The sequence below is a fragment of the Protopterus annectens genome, chromosome 12.part0 (assembly GCF_019279795.1).
Source record: "Protopterus annectens isolate FY-2018-M chromosome 12.part0, PAN1.0, whole genome shotgun sequence".
NCBI lineage: Eukaryota > Metazoa > Chordata > Ceratodontiformes > Protopteridae > Protopterus > Protopterus annectens.
In genome coordinates this window covers 112,666,469-112,689,553 of record NC_056746.1, presented here as the reverse complement: position 1 = coordinate 112,689,553, position 23,085 = coordinate 112,666,469, and the positions used below count along the sequence as shown (strand labels likewise).

Genomic DNA, 23,085 nt, shown 5'->3' with positions numbered 1-23,085 from the left:
TAAACCTGGGGACGTCTGCATGTCTTTGAAATATATGCCTGAGTAAAACAGAGCTCTCATATACTCCAGCTTTATTTACTGCTTATTTATATATTTTGAGAAGTAATTCATAATACCAAAGGAAATAAAATATATTTAACAATGCTCTTTAATATAATATAATCATGTTAACCATGTAAATTTAGGGCTGACATTACAAAGCTCTCTTTCTTTGTTATGTACATGTATTTGTTAATGAATCATTGCAGTTTTGCTTTATTTTGTTTTATGCTTTATCTTGATTTTTTGTAGAATGTACCTTGCCAAATTTCTCATAAAAAAATTCCAGTTAATTCCAACAGATTTACTAGTTCTTCTTCTATAATATAGATGGATTATTCTTGGCTCATAGTATCTGGCACCCATAAGACAGGCAACAGCACTTGTTCGCTGGGTATAGCAGTTTCACTGATGCGTGCTGTTTTTTTCTTTGTTTCCTGATCTATTATATCTAGTTATCTCGCATTCATTTTTTTGAAATGTTGATTATGGGGGATCCCATGTAATATAAACTTTATCATTTTCTACAATGCTTTGTGATTCATGTATCCAATGTTTGTCAACTACTTCAATATTTTAGTGTTTGCACAATCCCCTCTGCGACAATCTTGCCACGTTATTGTCCCTTTCAGTAAACAGGCCCTCTGTCATGAGTGTATCACACCCAGCAATAAGATGTGTGACTGCTTCCAATTCTGTTTTACAGAACCTGCATTTGTCTCTCTCTTCTACATGTTCAATGGACTTTGTAAACCAGCATGTACTTAGTCCACTATCCTAATCCGCCATTACTAACCTTTCATTTTTTGGTTTAAATTCGCCTCTCCTTAACCATTTCTGTGCCAGATCCTGATCAACATGAGGTTCTTCCAAGAGATCTCTGTAACTGCCATAATATTTATGCCCTTTCCACATTCTTCTCTTTCATCTGATCCTTCTCTTTATATATTTTTCTTTTGTTTTTGCACATTCAGTTGCTGCCTGATTTTTATCTACTTCTGGTTTCATTTCCATTTCCTCTTGCCACCAATATGCTTCTGCTAAGCTAAGCAGGGAAGTCATCTTAAACTTCTTATCCTCATATTTTAAACCTTTCACTGTTTGGATCTGGTCAGGTCAGCAAATGTGCATGCAATCTGATGACTGCAGCTCTATACATGTAAACAGTTTTGAGGAGGCCCGTACCCCTTCAGAACGAGGAATATACAGTCTTGGTATGCACTGATTTTTATATATGATTTGATAAGCGTGAAACATTTTTCTTGTTTTCCCGTCTAACTGATACAATGCCTTTGGGGCTGGTCAGTCACCCCAAAGCTGTAAGTTAGAACAGGAAGAGCAAATTGGTTTACAGTTTGGACTTTGTTCCTAGATGTCAAGGTAGTTTTCAATACTGGTTTTAGTCTTCTAAAATATTCCTTACTGAGTTTTATTCACATTTGTTCATGTTTTATTGCCAATCCTTCATCAGTTCCCAAACATTTATACACTCCCTCCTGCTCAGGTTCCTTTATATCACGTTCCTGTCCCAGACTGATATTTTCCTGGTGCTGCAGCTCTCCTGCTTAAAATGTTGCTTTTGAACATTTATCAAGACCAGTTTTAGTCTTATATTATCTGAGAATGGTTTAACCACTTTTAGTGGTACTTTCACCTCCTTTGGTATAATGGTTAAGATATTTGCCTTGCAGACACAAGGTGCTGGGTTTGATTCTCACATGGGTTAATTGGCTAGGCATAAATCTATACAGAGACTGGAATATAATGGTTAAGGTGTTCATAGGTTCATAGGTGTGTATAGGCTAATGGCCCTGGAGCCTTTACAAGCCTAGCCCATAGGATTACCCTGGCATTGTGCCACCTGACCTTAGTTCCCAGTGCCTCTGTCGAGTAGAGCCACTGGAGTGATCCCCGGGAAATAAGTTGCCTGTCTTGGGACTCAAACCGTGAACACCTGCCTACAAACCCACGACTCTAACCACTACACTAGCCAAAAGATGCAGAATTTGACTCTCAGATGGGGTAATTGGCTAGGCTTAAAATGTCCCACAGGGGCATTTAGCTTAGTTTGAACCTATAACCATGCAGTTTTAAATCACCCACAAAAAGAAGATGAGAAGCCTTTACACTTTGTTGTTTTTTTGGGAGCCAAATTGTACTCATAGCCATATATGTTAACAGGTTTTCCCTTTGATCATGTTCTTGTAGACTGAGAACACCTTCTTTGCTCTCCATTTTCTGTAAACTTTCTACAGAAACTTTCAGAACATCTTCCTATTGCATATCCTCTTCAGATACACCATACTTCATCTGCTGCTTCTTCATATGGGACCTCATTGGGCCACCACTTCACAACACTGCCTACGTCAACAATGCCACGTTTTCCTGCTTCTTCTCTTGCTGTGCAACTTCAACTAAACCTTTGTACCAGTCTCCTATAGAATGGTCCAGAGCATCACCATGTAGCAATTCTTCAGACGCCTCCCACTCGACCTGTTTCTCCTTAATCTGGTGAGTCATTGTTCCATCATACTGTGCCATTACCTATGTTGGATTTTATACACTAAATCCTTCACTTCACAAATAATCCATAACTTCAGTTTCTGTTTGTTCACTTCTTCCATACTAAGCCTCTTTTCTACTTTCACGATTTGTCTTCTTATGTATATATTGTGAGATTTTCCATGTCATTTTCCTGCTCTCAGTTGCCTACAATCACATAGCCCGATTTATCACAGGTACACCCTACCGTACCCACCACTGCCTTAACCTAAAGAAACTTGGATGGTTGGAACTGCCTAATCTTCTCAAATTCACCCAACTCACGGAAGCATTCAAAATAATCAACCAACCTGATAGAGCCCCTGCCCTGAGCAAAATACTAACTCCCTACTCTAACCTTAACTGCCTCCGATCAGCAAATAGCATTCAAATACAAACCGTTAAATCCAAGAATTCGGGGGGCGATGCCCTCTATGCCAACTCCATAGGGAAACCCTGGAATTCCCTTCCAAATCACCTAAGACAAGTAACTTCACTTAACCAATTCAAAAACAATCTCAAAGAATTCCTAAAATCACACTGGTTATGTCCTTGTTCAAAACCAGACTAAACCTAACCATTCAACCGCAACCCTAGTCTCGTCACCCCCTTATAGACCTTGCTCCTCCTCACCAAGGCTTCTATACTTCAAACAACCTCCTTCTCATATGAATGAATACCTAGTTACATGAATTTGACTTTTGTACTTTTATACATATGTTAATGTAAATTTTTTCTCTGAATGTTTATATACTGTTTGTCTTCTCACTATGTTGGAGCTTTTCTCCCCGGGCCTCTACTGAAAAAGGACATGTATCCAGATAGACCAGCCCGGTCAACAAATGTAAAATAAATAAAATAAATAAAATAAAATAAAATGTCTGGTGCTTTTGTCTGTATTTCTCTTCAGATATCTGCAGCTACACTTTTATGTATTGATTAGTTTTGCTTTATCCTTTGTATAAATACTGCACTCTGCCAGGTCTCTTTTCCGTTCCCATGTCTGTACTTTTTCTTCAGATCCCTCCCTTTCAACTTGCTGCTTCTTAATCTGGGAACTCATTGTTCCAACTCGCCGCAATATTACCTGTGCTGGATTTTCTACACAAAATCCTTCACTTCACAGATAATCCATGACTTAAATTTTTATTTAATTAACTTCTACCTTATTAATACATTTCTTTTTTTTTTTTTTTGTATTATGAAATTTTCCATATTTGGATGCATTTACCTGTATTTCTCTACAAATTTATTTGGAGTTGCTTTTTTGTATTGATTGGCTTGGCTTTTTCCTTAGCGTAAATATTCACCACATCAGGTCTCTTTTTTTCTTTCTCATGTCCATGTTTCTTTTTATACCTTTCAAAATCTCATTTTTTTCTTTATATTTTTGCACTTCCTCTGTCACTTCTTTTTCCAGGTGGCCTGCACAATGCAAATTTGTATCTGAAGTTTTTGACAGTTTTTTTTGTGCAAGTATTTTCTTTCCTCTAATTTCTCTTGTAAGTTTTCTAATTATGTCCTATCTGAAAACTCTGGGCTTCTTGAATAATAGTAACCATAACATCATTTCTTTGTTATCCTCAGTAGTCCAATCTCTCATTTTTATCTCTCTTTTCTGGCCTATCAGTTTTCGTAACTTTTGTGCACTTTATCTTTCTTCTATAACAGGGGAGCCATCCACCCCCTGGGTCTGACCTAACCTCACTTTAGGAATGTTTCTGTGGCTTGAATATTATACACTGCCATTTTTTTCAAAACCTGGCACCAGTGCACCTACCAGGATTATTCCTGGCACCAGTACACCCAGCAGTCTTTTTAATGTTTTTTTAATCTACCTCCCTCCATGATATATGCTATATAACAGCTGAGATATCAGTGATTTCTTAGTGAGATTTTGTGAAAACAAGGTTTACCACATGAAGGTACTTACCAGGACTTGAGGGTGAATTCAGTGCCAACAATGCTACTCTCTTTTTCTTGCTGATTGCATCGTCTCCATTTCTCTGTGTGTCAAACTCTCTATATATTTTAATTTGTATTTCCAGTGTTTGCTTTATTATTTAAACAAAGTTCATTTGTTAACCTTTAAGTGTCACATTATGAATATTTGGAGTGGTGGGAAAAGATTGTATATAACTGTATTTCTTATGCTATGTTGAAATGCTGTTCCTGTCATGTTTGATGTAGACCATTCTGAGATTGTACTAGTTATTAATGTATCTAACTTAACATAGTTATAGATAGTTTTTCTGTGGTAAGCTAAAACCAGGGAACGTAGGTTGTTTGAGCTTATTTTTTTTGTGTATGTCCTGCTTAGTTTTATTACCTTTGTTATTTCTACATATGCCTTCCTATATATAAATAAATATATATATATATATATATATATATATATATACATATATATATATATATATATATACATATATATATATATATATATATATATACATATACATACACACACACACACACCACACACACACACACAGAAGATAACGGATAGAATAATAGCTATATCTAACAGTACCTGTCTGTATTTAAACTGTTTTCTGTATTAGTTAAGCAAAGTTCATTTATCAGCTTTTAAGCAGTTGTGACTGTGTGTGTGTGTGTGTGTGTGTGTGTGTGTGTGTGTGTGTGTGTGTGTGTGTGTGTGTGTGTGTGTGTGTGTGTGTGTGTCAACTGTTAAGATGGCGGCCATTATTTACACTGCTGGTTAATAAGATACATGGCACACATCTCCCATTAGTCTGCTTAGACTACTACCAGTAAAAAGATTAATGTGTATGGTTTCATATTTGTTTCAGTTTCCTCAGTTTCAGAGCAGCAGGTAACTAGAATCCATTGAATATTCCAGGGTGCTGTTGTACAAAAGTAAGCTGTGGAGAATTGGAGAATTCTGCCAGCTAGCCATCCTTGGAAGTGTGTGTGTGTGTGTGTGTGTGTGTGTGTGTGTGTGTGTGTGTGTGTGTGTGTGTGTGTGTATGTGTGTGTGTGTGTGTGTGTGTGTGTGTGTGTGTGGAACTGGAACATTGGAAGACAGAGAGGTGAGAAAGGAGCCATGGGTTGCTTGACCAAAGACTCAGATCTCTAAGTGGCCTCTGTGCAGTCCAGGTTGTGCATGGATGTTGAAAGCCCTTACCTGGGACAGCAGTGGCTCTTGAGGCCAGGTTGTATTTTGTGAATAATTATTGAAACAGACGTATGGCACTGTCCTGCTATTACTTCACCCTTGGTTGGCAGTGGTGGGACTCAAACCCCAATAGTGTCAGCCATCTTAACATCACAGTGGGTGACATACTCTCATTTGTGTGCCACACTGGTGAAGGTAGTGACATATTGTCCATCACAGCATAACTGAGAACTTTTTTTATTTCTTAGGTCCCTTATGATACAGATAGTTGTAACTACAAATCCCCTCAGCTGATCTCCATTATAAATAGGAAAATAAGTATATTACTGTTGAAGTTGCTTCTTTCTTTCTTTCTTTATTTTTTTATGGTATGCTTTATCAACAAGATCCTCTTTCAAAGAAAGATTTTGTGTTATTCTCCCTGTTTATGAGAACTCATCACTTTACTGATTTTTTTTTCTTTTTCCACAGTCATCTTTAAAGAAGAACCAAACCATGACATGCACATGAGAACAAGTCAGCCACAATCAACATCAGTTTCAAATTCATGCAATAGGACTGACATGCATCTCAGAAGTTTTCCCAATGGGCCTATGGATCCTGGAGTTGGCAACATGGGTGTGATGGCAGGCCATCAGCGGGACAATTTTTTACAGTTACATCCATCTTGTATGTCCATGACACCACCAGCATCTTTTCCACCAGTTTACAGTGGCAGTTCCCATTCTAACACCACCAGTACCTTTCCAGATTCCCAGTCACAATCTGGCCATCAGTCACATTTGCTAAACATTACAGAGAACAGGCATGACTTGGAGGAAAGCTGCCATATGTCCTTTGAATCTCAAGGGAGTATTACACAGGCTCCATATAATTCAAATTTTAGAGAAACTTTGCCATCAGGATTCCAGTGTCTTGCACCATATGGTGACAGTGAGGGAGAACTAGCGATGGGAGGCCTGTTACTGCCCCATTTACAGAGGTCATCATCTTCTCCCTCCTTGGTTTGGGGAGATTCATCCTGTTCAAGTCCCTCACCATCTCAGCCCTGTTTAAGTCCTCATATGCCTCACAGTCCAGTTCCAGTTCCTTCTGGACATTGTACTCCACTACTAGATCCAACTTGTGGTCAGTCAGCATCAGCACTGTTTCCCAATATGCCTGTGCAAATGATGATGTCTCAGAATTCCAGCTCACAAGTCAGTGAGTCTTCTAGGCAACAGTTTGAGTGCCATTTTGGCCAGCAGCCAGTACCTAGTGAGGTACCACCAATGCAACATGGCGACCAAGAGTCAAACATATTTAGTATTCACAGCCACAGTGCCATCTCATATCCATTCTCTCAGCCCTCAACACAGTTTCACTTAGCATCCAGTGATGATACCCCACTAAATCAGCATACCCCTCCTCATTTTATATCAGACCAAGGGGGGATGCCAAATATTCCACAAGATACAACTCCCTCTTTTTCCCACACACCAGAATATTCACATGGCCTAGGATCTGGCTGTCATTCACCTCAAAATTCTAACTTCCAGAATTCTGGAATGCCACAGGAATCCAAGTCCCATTTGCACAATAAAGAACAAGTCAAATCCATGATGGAAAGCCTTCCTCATGCCCAGAACATGAGGAATAATGATCGATATTGTAATTTGAATATGGAACCAGGACCATCCTCTATGGAACCAGGACCAACCTCTGGCTTTGTTAGCCACATTTTGGAAGACACAGGACAGGATGCAGAATCAGAAAAAGCTCAATATGAAAGTGCATTTCAAAGCATTCCAATTCAAGGCATCACTTTTGAAGAAGGTACGTGAGTAGCAAAATGCATCTAGATATAGCAGTCAATACAAATTGGCGAGGTCTGTTTTCTATCAGAAAACCTTTCTGTATCATAACTTATCCTGTCAGTATATTCTGAGACTGTAGCATAACTACAGCCAAAAGAAATGTGAAGTTATCTGTAAATGGGTTTCTCTTAAAACAATAAAAGGCCAAAACTTGTCATTTTTGCTAAGCTGTACTGACTTAGGGTCTTATTGTACTATTTTAGAGCAGGGGCAAGGGATGGGTACTTTCTTCCATCACTGAAATAAAAAGAGATTTTTGCAGTCTAGTATTATGACTAATAATCTTCTGTAGACTGTGTCAAAAGGATACTACTATGGATATATTACATTACGTGATGTATGGATATATTACAGTACAAGATTTATGGATATATTACAGTTATGGATATATTACAGTACATTATTTATGGATATATTACAGCAAGTGATTTATGGATATATTACAGTACGTGATTTATGGATATAGTGCAGCAGGTGATTTATGGATATATTACAGTACATGATTTATGGATATATTACAGCAGGGGATTTATGGATATATTACAGTACGTGATTTATGGATATATTACAGTATGTCATTTATGGATATATTACAGTTATGGATATATTTCAGTACATGATTTATGGATATATTACAGTATGTGATTTATGGATATATAACAGCAGGTGATTTATGGATATATTACAGTATGTGATTTATGGATATATTACAGCAGGTGATTTATGGATATATTACAGTACATGATTTATGGATATATTATAGCAGGTGATTTATGGATATATTACAGTACATGATTTATGGATATATTACAGCAGGGGATTTATGGATATATTACAGTACGTGATTTATGGATATATTACAGTATGTCATTTATGGATATATTACAGTTATGGATATATTACAGTACATGATTTATGGATATATTACAGTATGTGATTTATGGATATATAACAGCAGGTGATTTATGGATATATTACAGTATGTGATTTATGGATATATTACAGCAGGTGATTTATGGATATATTACAGTACATGATTTATGGATATATTATAGCAGGTGATTTATGGATATATTACAGTACGTGATTTATGAATATATTACAGTATGCAATTTACGGATATATTACAGTATGTGATTTATGGATATATTAACGTATGTGATTTATGGATATATTACAGCAGGTGATTTATGGATATATTACAGCAGGAGATTTATGGATATATTACAGTATGTGATTTATGGATATATTAACGTATGTAATTTATGGATATATTACAGTAGGTGATTTATGGATATAATACAGTACATGATTTATGGATTTATTACAGTAGATTATTTATGGATATAATACAGTAGGTGATTTATGGATATATTACAGTATGTGATTTATGGATATATTACAGATGGTGATTTATGGATCTAATACAGTACATGATTTATGGAAATATTACGGTACATGCTTTTTGGATATATTACAGTAGGTGATTTATGGATATATTACAGTACGTGATTTATGGATATATTACAGTACATGATTTATGGATATATTACAGTACATTTATGGATATATTACAGTAGGTGATTTAAGCAACAACCGATGACGTGGTGTGGTATATTGAAGATTTCCTCATGGTTGGTGTGGTTTAATCACGAGGGTGAAGCCCGAGTGATTAAACAAAGGCAACCATGGGTAAATCTTCAGTATACCGCAATCACGGTGTCAGTTATTGCTATTATACAATGACATTATTTAAGAAAAAAACTACTTTTCTTAAATAATATCTTTGTATAATGGTGGATTGCTTTTTATCCACCAGTTGTGGTATACTGATTCTGCTTTTTGATGTACTGCGCATGCATATGGAACTTGTGTTCCCACACATACCCAGTGCATCAAGGCTTTGAAAAGGAAGCAACGGAGAAAAGAAAATCTCCATTGCTCCGTTTTCTCTCTTTTTTTATTTTTGTAAAAAAAAAAAAAAAGATTTTGGGGCAATTTATATACCAGCAGAAAAAGTCCGGCAACCAGACCTTTTCCATTGGTATATTGTGGGATTTACAATGGGCATTTTGGTTGGGCTGGGCAATCAGCACGCACATTTTAGAATATTAATCAGGAGGAATTGTATAATTATGGATATATTACAGCCCGTCATTTATGGAGATATTACAGTTATGGATATATTGCAGTATGTGATTTATGGTTATATTGCAGTAGGTGATTTATGGATATATTGCAGTATGTGATTTATGGATATATTGCAGCAGGTGATTTATGGATATATTATAGTACATAACTTATGGATATAATACAGTACATGATTTATGGATACATTTCAGTAAGTGATTTATGGTTACAATACAGTACGTGATTTATGGATATATTACTGTAAGTGATTTATGAATGTATTACAGTACGTGATTTATGGATAAATTACAGTACATGATTTATGGATATATTACAGTATGTGATTTATGTACATATTACAGTATGTGATTTATGGATATATTGCAGTAGGTGATTGATGTATATATTACAGTATGTGATTTATAGATATATTACAGTATGAGATGTATGGATATATTGCAGGAATTGATTTATGGATATATTACAGAAAGTGATATATGGATATATTACAGAAAGTGATATATGGATATATTACAGTACATAATTTAAGGATATATTACAATAGGTGATTTATGGATATAATACAGTAAGTGATTTATGGATATGTTACAGTAGGTGATTTATGGATATATATTACAGTGCATGATTTATGGATATATTACAGTATGTGATTTATGGATGTATTGCAGTAGATGATTTATGGATATACTACAGAATGTCATCTATGGATATATTGCAGTATTTATTTATTTATTTATTTATTTATTTATTGTTTGTTAACCGGGTTAGTCCAGCTGGGCTTGTGGCCCATTTTCAGTGGAGACCCAAGGAAAAAAGCTCTGGTACATAATATAAACTACATAGATAGTACTAGATCAGTAGGTGATTTATGGATATATTACAGTACGTGATTTTTGGATATATAGCAACAGGTGATTCATGGATACATTTGAGTATGTGATTTATGGATATATTACAGTACATGATTAATGGATATATTACAGTAGGTGATTTATGGATATATTACAGTATGTGATTTATGTATATATTACAGTAGGTGATTTATGGATCTATTACAGTACATGATTTATAGATATATTACATTACATAATTTAAGGATATATTGCAGTAGGCGATTTGTGGATATAATACAGTATGTGATTTATGGATATATTACAGTAGGTGATTTATGGATATATTACAGTGCATTATTTATGGATATATTACAGTATGTGATTTATGGATATATTCCATAGGTGATTTATGGATATATTACAGAATGTCATTTATGGATATATTGCAGTATTTATTTATTTATTTGTTTGTTCATTGTTTGTTAAGTGGGTTAGTCCAGCTGGGCTTTCGGCCCATTTTCAGTGGAGACCCAAGGAGAAAAGCTCCAGTACATAATATGAAGTACATAGATAGTACTAGATCAGTAGGTGATTTATGAATATATTACAGTAAGTGATTTATGGATATATTACAGCAGGTGATTTATGGATATATTACAGTACGTGATTTATGGATAAAATACAGTAGGTGATTTATGGACATATTACAGTATGTGATTTATGGATCTATTACAGTAGGTGATTTATGGATCTAATACAGTAAGTGATTTATGGATATATTACAGTACATCATTTATGTATATATTACAGGAGGTGATTAATGAATATATTACAGTACATGATTTATTGACATATTGCAGTAGGTGATTTATGGACATATTACAGTACATGATTTATGGATCTAATACAGTACGTGATTTATGGATATATTATAGTACATGATTTAGGTATATATTACAGCAGGTGATTTATGGATATATTACAGTACATGATTTATGGATATATTGCAGTAGCTGATTTATGGAAATATTACAGTACGTGATTTACGGATATAATACAGTAGGTGATTTATGGATATATTACAGTAGATGATTTATGGATCTAGCACACTGTGATTTATGGATATATTACAGCTCATGATTTATGTATATATTACAGTAGGTGATTTATGGATATATTACAGTACATGATTTATGCATATATTGCAGTAGGTGATTTATGGAAATATTACAGTATGTGATTTATGGATATATTACAGTATGTGATTTCTGGATATATTACACTAAGTGATTTATGGATATATCACAGTACGTGATGTATGGATCTGATACAGTACATGATTAATGGATATATTAGAGTACATGATTTATGTGTATATTACAGCAGGTTATGTATGGATATATTACAATACATGGATTATGGATATATTACAGTAGGTGATTTATGGATATATTACAGTACGTGATTTATGGATATAATACAGTATGTGATTTATGGATATATTAAAGTAGGTTATTTATGGCTCTAATACAATATGTGATTTATGAATATATTACAGTACATGATTTATTTATATATTACAGTAGGTGATTTATGGATATATTACAGTATGTGATTTATGGATATGTTACAGTAGGTGATTTATGGATATATTACAGTAGGTAATTTTTGGATATAATACAGTACGTGATTTACGGACATATTAAAGTATGTGATTTATGGACATATTACACTAGGTTATTTATGGATATATTACAGCAGGTGATTTATGCATATATTACAGTAGGTGATTTATGGGTATATTACAGCAGGTGATTTATGGATATATTACAGTACATGACTTATGGATATAATACAGTGCGTGATTTATGGATATTTTGCAGTAGGTGATTTATGGATATAATACAATACGTGATTTATGGATAAATTACCGTAGGTGTTTTATGGATATATTACAGTAGTTGATTTATGGCTATATTACAGTACATGATTTATGGATATATTACAGTATCTGATTTATGTACATATTACAGTACGTGATTTATGGATATATTGCAGTAGGTGATTTATGGATATATTACAGTACATGATTTATGGAAATACTGCATTTGGTGATTTATGAATATATTACAGTACGTGATTTATGGATATATTACAGTAAATGATTTAGGGATATATTACAGTAGGTGATTTATGGATATAATACAGTACGTGATTTAGAGGTATATTACAGTAGGTGATTTATGGATATATTACAGTATGTGATTTATGGCTATATTACAGTAGGAGATTTATGGATATAATATAGTACGTGATTTAAGGGTATATTACAGTAGGTGATTTATGGATATATTACAGTACGTGATTTATGGATCTATTACAGTACATGATTTATGGATATATTACAGTAGCTGATTTATGGATATATTACAGTAGGTGATTTATGGATATATTACAGCAGGTGATTTATGGATATATTACAGTACATGATTTATGGATATATTATAGCAGGTGATTTATGGATATATTACAGTACGTGATTTATGAATATATTACAGTATGCAATTTACGGATATATTACAGTATGTGATTTATGGATATATTAACGTATGTGATTTATGGATATATTACAGCAGGTGATTTATGGATATATTACAGCAGGAGATTTATGGATATATTACAGTATGTGATTTATGGATATATTAACGTATGTAATTTATGGATATATTACAGTAGGTGATTTATGGATATAATACAGTACATGATTTATGGATTTATTACAGTAGATTATTTATGGATATAATACAGTAGGTGATTTATGGATATATTACAGTATGTGATTTATGGATATATTACAGATGGTGATTTATGGATCTAATACAGTACATGATTTATGGAAATATTACGGTACATGCTTTTTGGATATATTACAGTAGGTGATTTATGGATATATTACAGTACGTGATTTATGGATATATTGCAGTACATGATTTATGGATATATTACAGTACATTTATGGATATATTACAGTAGGTGATTTAAGCAATAACTGATGACGTGGTGTGGTATATTGAAGATTTCCTCATGGTTGGTGTGGTTTAATCACGAGGGTGAAGCCCGAGTGATTAAACAAAGGCAACCTTGGGTAAATCTTCAGTATACCGCAATCACGGTGTCAGTTATTGCTATTATACAATGACATTATTTAAGAAAAAAACTACTTTTCTTAAATAATATCTTTGTATAATGGTGGATTGCTTTTTATCCACCAGTTGTGGTATACTGATTCTGCTTTTTGATGTACTGCGCATGCATATGGAACTTGTGTTCCCACACATACCCAGTGCATCAAGGCTTTGAAAAGGAAGCAACAGAGAAAAGAAAATCTCCATTGCTCCGTTTTCTCTCTTTTTTTATTTTTGTAAAAAAAAAAAAAAAGATTTTGGGGCAATTTATATACCAGCAGAAAAAAGTCCGGGCAACCAGACCTTTTTCCATTGGTATATTGTGGGATTTACAATGGGCATTTTGGTTGGGCTGGGCAATCAGCACGCACATTTTAGAATATTAATCAGGAGGAATTGTATAATTATGGATATATTACAGCCCGTCATTTATGGAGATATTACAGTTATGGATATATTGCAGTATGTGATTTATGGTTATATTGCAGTAGGTGATTTATGGATATATTGCAGTATGTGATTTATGGATATATTGCAGCAGGTGATTTATGGATATATTATAGTACATAACTTATGGATATAATACAGTACATGATTTATGGATACATTTCAGTAAGTGATTTATGGTTACAATACAGTACGTGATTTATGGATATATTACTGTAAGTGATTTATGAATGTATTACAGTACGTGATTTATGGATAAATTACAGTACATGATTTATGGATATATTACAGTATGTGATTTATGTACATATTACAGTATGTGATTTATGGATATATTGCAGTAGGTGATTTATGTATATATTACAGTATGTGATTTATAGATATATTACAGTATGAGATGTATGGATATATTGCAGGAATTGATTTATGGATATATTACAGAAAGTGATATATGGATATATTACAGTACATAATTTAAGGATATATTACAATAGGTGATTTATGGATATAATACAGTAAGTGATTTATGGATATATTACAGTAGGTGATGTATGGATATATATTACAGTGCATGATTTATGGATATATTACAGTATGTGATTTATGGATGTATTGCAGTAGGTGATTTATGGATATACTACAGAATGTCATCTATGGATATATTGCAGTATTTATTTATTTATTTGTTTATTTATTGTTTGTTAACCGGGTTAGTCCAGCTGGGCTTGTGGCCCATTTTCAGTGGAGACCCAAGGAAAAAAGCTCTGGTACATAATATAAACTACATAGATAGTACTAGATCAGTAGGTGATTTATGGATATATTACAGTACGTGATTTTTGGATATATAGCAGCAGGTGATTCATGGATACATTTGAGTATGTGATTTATGGATATATTACAGTACATGATTAATGGATATATTACAGTAGGTGATTTATGGATATATTACAGTATGTGATTTATGTATATATTACAGTAGGTGATTTATGGATCTATTACAGTACATGATTTATGGATATATTACATTACATAATTTAAGGATATATTGCAGTAGGCGATTTGTGGATATAATACAGTATGTGATTTATGGATATATTACAGTAGGTGATTTATGGATATATTACAGTGCATTATTTATGGATATATTACAGTATGTGATTTATGGATATATTCCATAGGTGATTTATGGATATATTACAGAATGTCATTTATGGATATATTGCAGTATTTATTTATTTATTTGTTCATTGTTTGTTAAGTGGGTTAGTCCAGCTGGGCTTTCGGCCCATTTTCAGTGGAGACCCAAGGAGAAAAGCACCAGTACATAATATGAAGTACATAGATAGTACTAGATCAGTAGGTGATTTATGAATATATTACAGTAAGTGATTTATGGATATATTACAGCAGGTGATTTATGGATATATTACAGTACGTGATTTATGGATAAAATACAGTAGGTGATTTATGGACATATTACAGTATGTGATTTATGGATCTATTACAGTAGGTGATTTATGGATCTAATACAGTAAGTGATTTATGGATATATTACAGTACATCATTTATGTATATATTACAGGAGGTGATTAATGAATATATTACAGTACATGATTTATTGACATATTGCAGTAGGTGATTTATGGACATATTACAGTACATGATTTATGGGTATAATACAGTAGGTGATTTATGGATCTAATACAGTACGTGATTTATGGATATATTATAGTACATGATTTAGGTATATATTACAGCAGGTGATTTATGGATATATTACAGTACATGATTTATGGATATATTGCAGTAGCTGATTTATGGAAATATTACAGTACGTGATTTACGGATATAATACAGTAGGTGATTTATGGATATATTACAGTAGATGATTTATGGATCTAGCACACTGTGATTTATGGATATTTTACAGCTCATGATTTATGTATATATTACAGTAGGTGATTTATGGATATATTACAGTACATGATTTATGCATATATTGCAGTAGGTTATTTATGGCTCTAATACAATATGTGATTTATGAATATATTACAGTACATGATTTATTTATATATTACAGTAGGTGATTTATGGATATATTACAGTATGTGATTTATGGATATGTTACAGTAGGTGATTTATGGATATATTACAGTAGGTAATTTTTGGATATAATACAGTACGTGATTTACGGACATATTAAAGTATGTGATTTATGGACATATTACACTAGGTTATTTATGGATATATTACAGCAGGTGATTTATGCATATATTACAGTAGGTGATTTATGGGTATATTACAGCAGGTGATTTATGGATATATTACAGTACATGACTTATGGATATAATACAGTGCGTGATTTATGGATATTTTGCAGTAGGTGATTTATGGATATAATACAATACGTGATTTATGGATAAATTACCGTAGGTGATTTATGGATATATTACAGTAGTTGATTTATGGCTATATTACAGTACATGATTTATGGATATATTTCAGTATCTGATTTATGTACATATTACAGTACGTGATTTATGGATATATTGCAGTAGGTGATTTATGGATATATTACAGTACATGATTTATGGAAATACTGCATTTGGTGATTTATGAATATATTACAGTACGTGATTTATGGATATATTACAGTAAATGATTTAGGGATATATTACAGTAGGTGATTTATGGATATAATACAGTACGTGATTTAGGGGTATATTACAGTAGGTGATTTATGGATATATTACAGTATGTGATTTATGGCTATATTACAGTAGGAGATTTATGGATATAATATAGTACGTGATTTAAGGGTATATTACAGTAGGTGATTTATGGATATATTACAGTACGTGATTTATGGATCTATTACAGTACATGATTTATGGATATATTACAGTAGCTGATTTATGGATATATTACAGTAGGTGATTTATGGATATATTACAGTATGTGATTTATGGATATATTACAGTAGGTTATTTATGGATCTATTACAGTACATGATTTATGGATATATTACAGTAGCTGATTTATGGATATGTTACAGTAGGTGATTTATGGATATATTACAGTACATGATTTATGTATTTATTACAGAAGGTGATTTATGGATATATTACATTACATGATTTATGTATATATTACAGAAGGTGATTTATGGATATATTACAGTACATGATTTATGGATATATTACAGTAGGTCATTTATGGATATTTTACAGTACATGATTTATGAATATAATACAGTAGGTGATTTCTGGATATATTACAGTATGTGTTTTATGGATATATTACAGTAGGTGATTTCAGGATCTAATATAGTACGTGAGTTATGGATATATTACAGTACATGATTTATGCATATAATACAGTAGGTGATTTATGGATATATTACAGGTACATGATTTAGGGATATATTGCAGTAGGTGATTTATGGATATATTACAGTACGTGATTTATGGATATATTACAGTACATGATTTAGGAATATATTACAGCAGGTGATTTATGGATATATTATAGTACATCATTTATGCATATATTACAGTAGGTGATTTATGGATATATTACAGGTACATGATTTAGGGATATATCACAGTAGGTGATTTATGGATATATTGCATTAGGTGATTTATGGATATATTACAGTACATGATTTATGCATATAATACAGTAGGTGATTTATGGATATATTACAGGTACATGATTTAGGGATATATTGCATTAGGTGATTTAAGGATATATTACAGTACGTGATTTATGGATATATTACAGTACATGATTTAAGGATATATTACAGTAGGAGATTTATGGATATAATACAATATGTGATTTATGGATATATTACAGTAGGTGATTTATGGCTATATTACAGTACGTGATTTATGGATATATTACAGTACGTGATTTACGGATATAATACGATACATGATTTATGGATATATTACAGTACATGATATATGGATCTACTTCAGTACATGATTTATGGATATATTACAGTAGGTGATTTATGGATATATTACAGTAGGTGATTTATGGATATATTACAGTACATGATTTATAGATATAATACAGAAGGTGATTTATGGATATATTACAGTATGTGATTTATGGATATATTACAGTAGGTGATTTATGGATCTAATACAGTATGTGATTTATGGATATATTACAGTACATGATTTATGGATATATTACAGTATGTGATTCACAGATACATTACAGTACATGATTTATGGTTATATTGCAGTAGGTGATTTATGGATATATTACAGTTTGTGATTTATGGATATATTACAGCAGGTAATTTATGGATAAATTACATTATGTGATTTATGGATCTATTACAGGCAGTGATTTATAGATATATTATATTAGGTGATTTTTGGATATATTACAGTGCATGATTTATGGATATATTACATTACATGATTTATGGATCAAATACAGTACGTGATTTATAGCTCTATTACAGTACATGATTTACGGATATATTACAGTACATGATTTTTGGATATATTACAGTAGGTGATTTATGGATCTAATACAGTACTTGATTTATGGATATATTACAGTATGTGATTTATGGACATATTGCAGTAGATGATTTATGGATATATTACAGTACATGATTTATGTGTATATTTCTGTTATGGATATATTACAGTATGTAATTTATGGATATATTACAGTATGTGATTTATGGATATATTGCAGCAGATGATTTATGTATATATTACAGAACGTCATTTATGGATATATTGCAGTATTTATTTATTTATTTATTTATTTATTTATTTATTTATTTATTGTTTTTTAACTAGGTTAGTCCAGCTGGGCTTTTGGCCCATTTTCAGTGGAGACATGAGGAGAAAAGCACAGGTACATAATATAAAGTACATAGATGGTACTAGATCAGTAGGTGATTTATGCATATGTTACACTAAGTGATTTATGGATATATTACAGTAAGTGATTTTTTGGATAAAATGCAGTACATCATTTATGGATATATTACAGTACATGATTGATGGATATATTACAGCAGGTGATTTATGGATCTATTACAGTAGGGGATTTATGGATAAAATACAGTAGGTGATTTATTGACATATTACATTATGGGATTTATGGATCTATTACAGTAGGTGATTTATGGATCTAATACAGTATATGATTTATGGATATATCACAGTACATCATTTATGTATATATTACAGTAGGTGATTTATGGATATATTACAGTGCATGATTTATGGACATATTGCAGTAGGTGATTTATGGATATATTACAGTATGTGATTTATGGATATAATACAGTAGGTGATTTATGGATATATTACAGTATGTGATTTATGGATGTATTACAGTAGGTGATTTATGGATCTAATACAGTACATGATTTATGGCTATATTATAGTACATGATTTATGTATATATTACAGCAGGTGATTTATGGATATATTGCATTATATGATTTATGGATATATTGCAGTAGGTGATTTATGGAAATATTACAGTACGTGAGATTTAAGGATATATTGCAGTACGTGATTTACGGATGTAATATAGTAGGTGATTTATGGATATATTACAGTAGGTGATTTATGGATCTAGTACACTACATGATTTATGGATATATTACAGTATATGATTAATGTATATATTACAGCAGGTGATTTATGGATATATTACAGTAAATGATTTATGTATATATTACAGTATGTGATTTATGGATATATATACAGTATGTGATTTATGAATATATATACAGTATGTGATTTATGCATATATTACAGTAGGTGATTTATGGCTATATTACAGTGGATTTATGGCCATATTACATAAGGTGATTTATGGAAATAATACAATACGTGATTTTTGGATATAGTACAGTACATGATTTATGGATATATTACGGTAGGTGATTTATGGATATATTACAGTAGGTGATTTATGGATATATCACAGTACGTGATTTATGGATATATTAGTGTACATGATTTATGTATATATTACAGCAGGTTATTTATGGATATATTACTATACATGGATTATGGATATATTACAGTAGGTGATTAATGGATATATTACAGTACTTGATTTTTGGATATAATACAGTAGGTGATTTATGGATATGTTACAGTATGTGATTTATGGATATATTACAGTAGGTGATTTAGAGCTCTAATACAGTATGTGATTTATGAATATATTTCAGTACATGATTTATGTATATATTACAGTATGTGATTGATGGATATATTACAGTATGTGATTTATGGATATATTACAGTAGGTGATTTTTGGATATAATACAGTACGTGATTTACAGACATGTTAAAGTAGGTGATTTGTGGACGTATTACAGTAGGTTATTTATAGATAAATTACAGCAGGTGATTTATGGATATATTACAGCAGGTGATTTATGGATATATTACAGCAGGTGATTTATGGATATATTGCAGTACATGACTTATGGATATAATACAGTACATGATTTATGGATATTTGCATTAGGTGATTTATGGATATAATACAATACGTGATTTATGGATAAATTACAGTAGGTGATTTTTGGATATATTACAGTACATGATTTATGGATATATTACACAACGTGATTTATGGATATATTACAGTAGTTGATTTATGGATATATTACAGTACACAATTTATGGATATATTACAGTATGTGATTTATGTACATATTACAGTACGTGATTTATGGATATATTGCAGTCGGTGATTTATTTATATATAATAGTAGATGATTTATGGAAATACTGCATTAGGTGATTTACTAATATATTACAGGTGGTGATTTATGGATATAATAAAATACATGATTTAAGGATATATTACAGTAGGTGATTTATGGATATATTACAGTACGTGATTTATTGATATATTACAGTAGGTGATTTATGGATATAATACAGTACGTGATTTATGGATATATTACAGTACATGATTTATGTATCTATTGTAGTACATGATTTATGGATATAATACAGAAGGTGATTTATGGATGTATTACAGTAGGTGATTTATGGATCTAATACAGTACTTGATTTATGGATATATTATAGTACATGATTTATGTATATATTACAGCAGGTGATTTATGGATATATTACATTATATGATTTATGGATATATTGTAGTAGGTGATTTATGGAAATATTACAGTACATGATTTAAGGATATATTGCAGCATGTGATTTATGGATATAATATAGTAGGTGATTTATGGATATATTACAGTAGGTGATTTATGAATCTAGTACACTACATGATTTACGGATATATTACAGTATATGATTTATGTATATATTACAGCAGGCGATTTATGGATATATTACAGTACATGATTTATGGATATATTGCATTAGGTGATTTATGGATATATTACAGTGCATTTATGGGCATATTACATAAGGTGATTTATGGATATATCACAGTACGTGATTTATGGACCTGATACAGTACGTGATTTATGGATATAGTTGTGTACATGATTTATGTTTATATTACGGCAGGTTATTTATGGATATATTACAATACATGGATTATGGATATATTACAGTAGGTGATTTATGGATATATTACAGTAAGTGATTTTTGGATATAATAAAGTAGGTGATTTATGGATATATTACAGTATGTGATTTATGGATATATTACAGTAGGTGATTTAGGGCTCTAATACAGTATGTGATTTATGAATATATTTCAGTACATGATTTATGTATATATTACAGTATGTGATGGATATATTACAGTATGTTATTTATGGATATATTACAGTATGTTATTTATGGATGTATTACAGTAGGTGATTTTTGGATATAATACAGTACATGATTTAAGGACATGTTAAAGTAGGTGATTTGTGAATGTATTACAGTAGGTTATTTATGGATAAATTACAGCAGGTGATTTATGGATATATTACAGTAGGTGATTTATGGATATATTACAGGAGGTGATTTATGTATATATTACAGTATGTGATTTATGGATATATTACAGTAGGTGATGTAGGGCACTAATACAGTATGTGATTTATGAATATATTTCAGTACAGGATTTTTATATATATTACAGTATGTGTTTTATGGATATATTACAGTATGTGATTTATGGATATATTACAGTAGGTGATTTTTGGATATAATACACTACGTGATTTATGGACATGTTAAAGTAGGTGATTTATGAACATATTACAGTAGGTTTTTTATGAATAAATTACAGCAGGTGATTTATGGATATATTACAGTAGGTGATTTATGGATATATTATAGCAGGTGATTTATGGATATATTACAGTACATGACTTATGGATATAATACAGTACATGATTTATGGATATTTGCAGTAGGTGATTTATGGATATAATACAATACATGATTTATGGATATATTACAGTACGTGATTTATTGATATATTACAGTAGGTGATTTATGGATATAATACAGTACGTGATTTATGGATATATTACAGTATGTGATTTATGTATCTATTGCAGTACGTGATTTATGGATATAATACAGAAGGTGATTTATGGATATATTACAGTATGTGATTTATGGCTATATTACTGTAGGTGATTTATGGGCCTAATACAGTACGTGATTTATGGATATATTACAGTACATGATTTGTGTATATATTACAGTATGTGATTTATGGATATATTACAGTACATGATGTATGGACATATTGCAGTAGGTGATTTATAGATATATTACAGTATGTGATTTCTGGATATATTATAGTAGGTGATTTATCTATATATTACAGTAGGTGATTTATGGATATAATACCGTACGTGATTTATGGATATATACCAGTAGGTGATTTATGGATATATT

The 23,085-nt window shown here is 31.7% G+C and overlaps 1 protein-coding gene across 1 annotated transcript in view; it reads left to right on the top strand.

Moving 5' to 3' along the window:
- Positions 1 to 23,085, top strand: part of NFATC4 (nuclear factor of activated T cells 4) — a 2,196,128-nt gene that overhangs the window by 2,140,031 nt on the left and 33,012 nt on the right. The window contains exon 9 of the mRNA XM_044089135.1: positions 6,191 to 7,534. Within this exon, the coding sequence (XP_043945070.1) occupies positions 6,191 to 7,534 (1,344 nt within the window). The remainder of the gene's footprint in view (positions 1 to 6,190; positions 7,535 to 23,085) is intronic.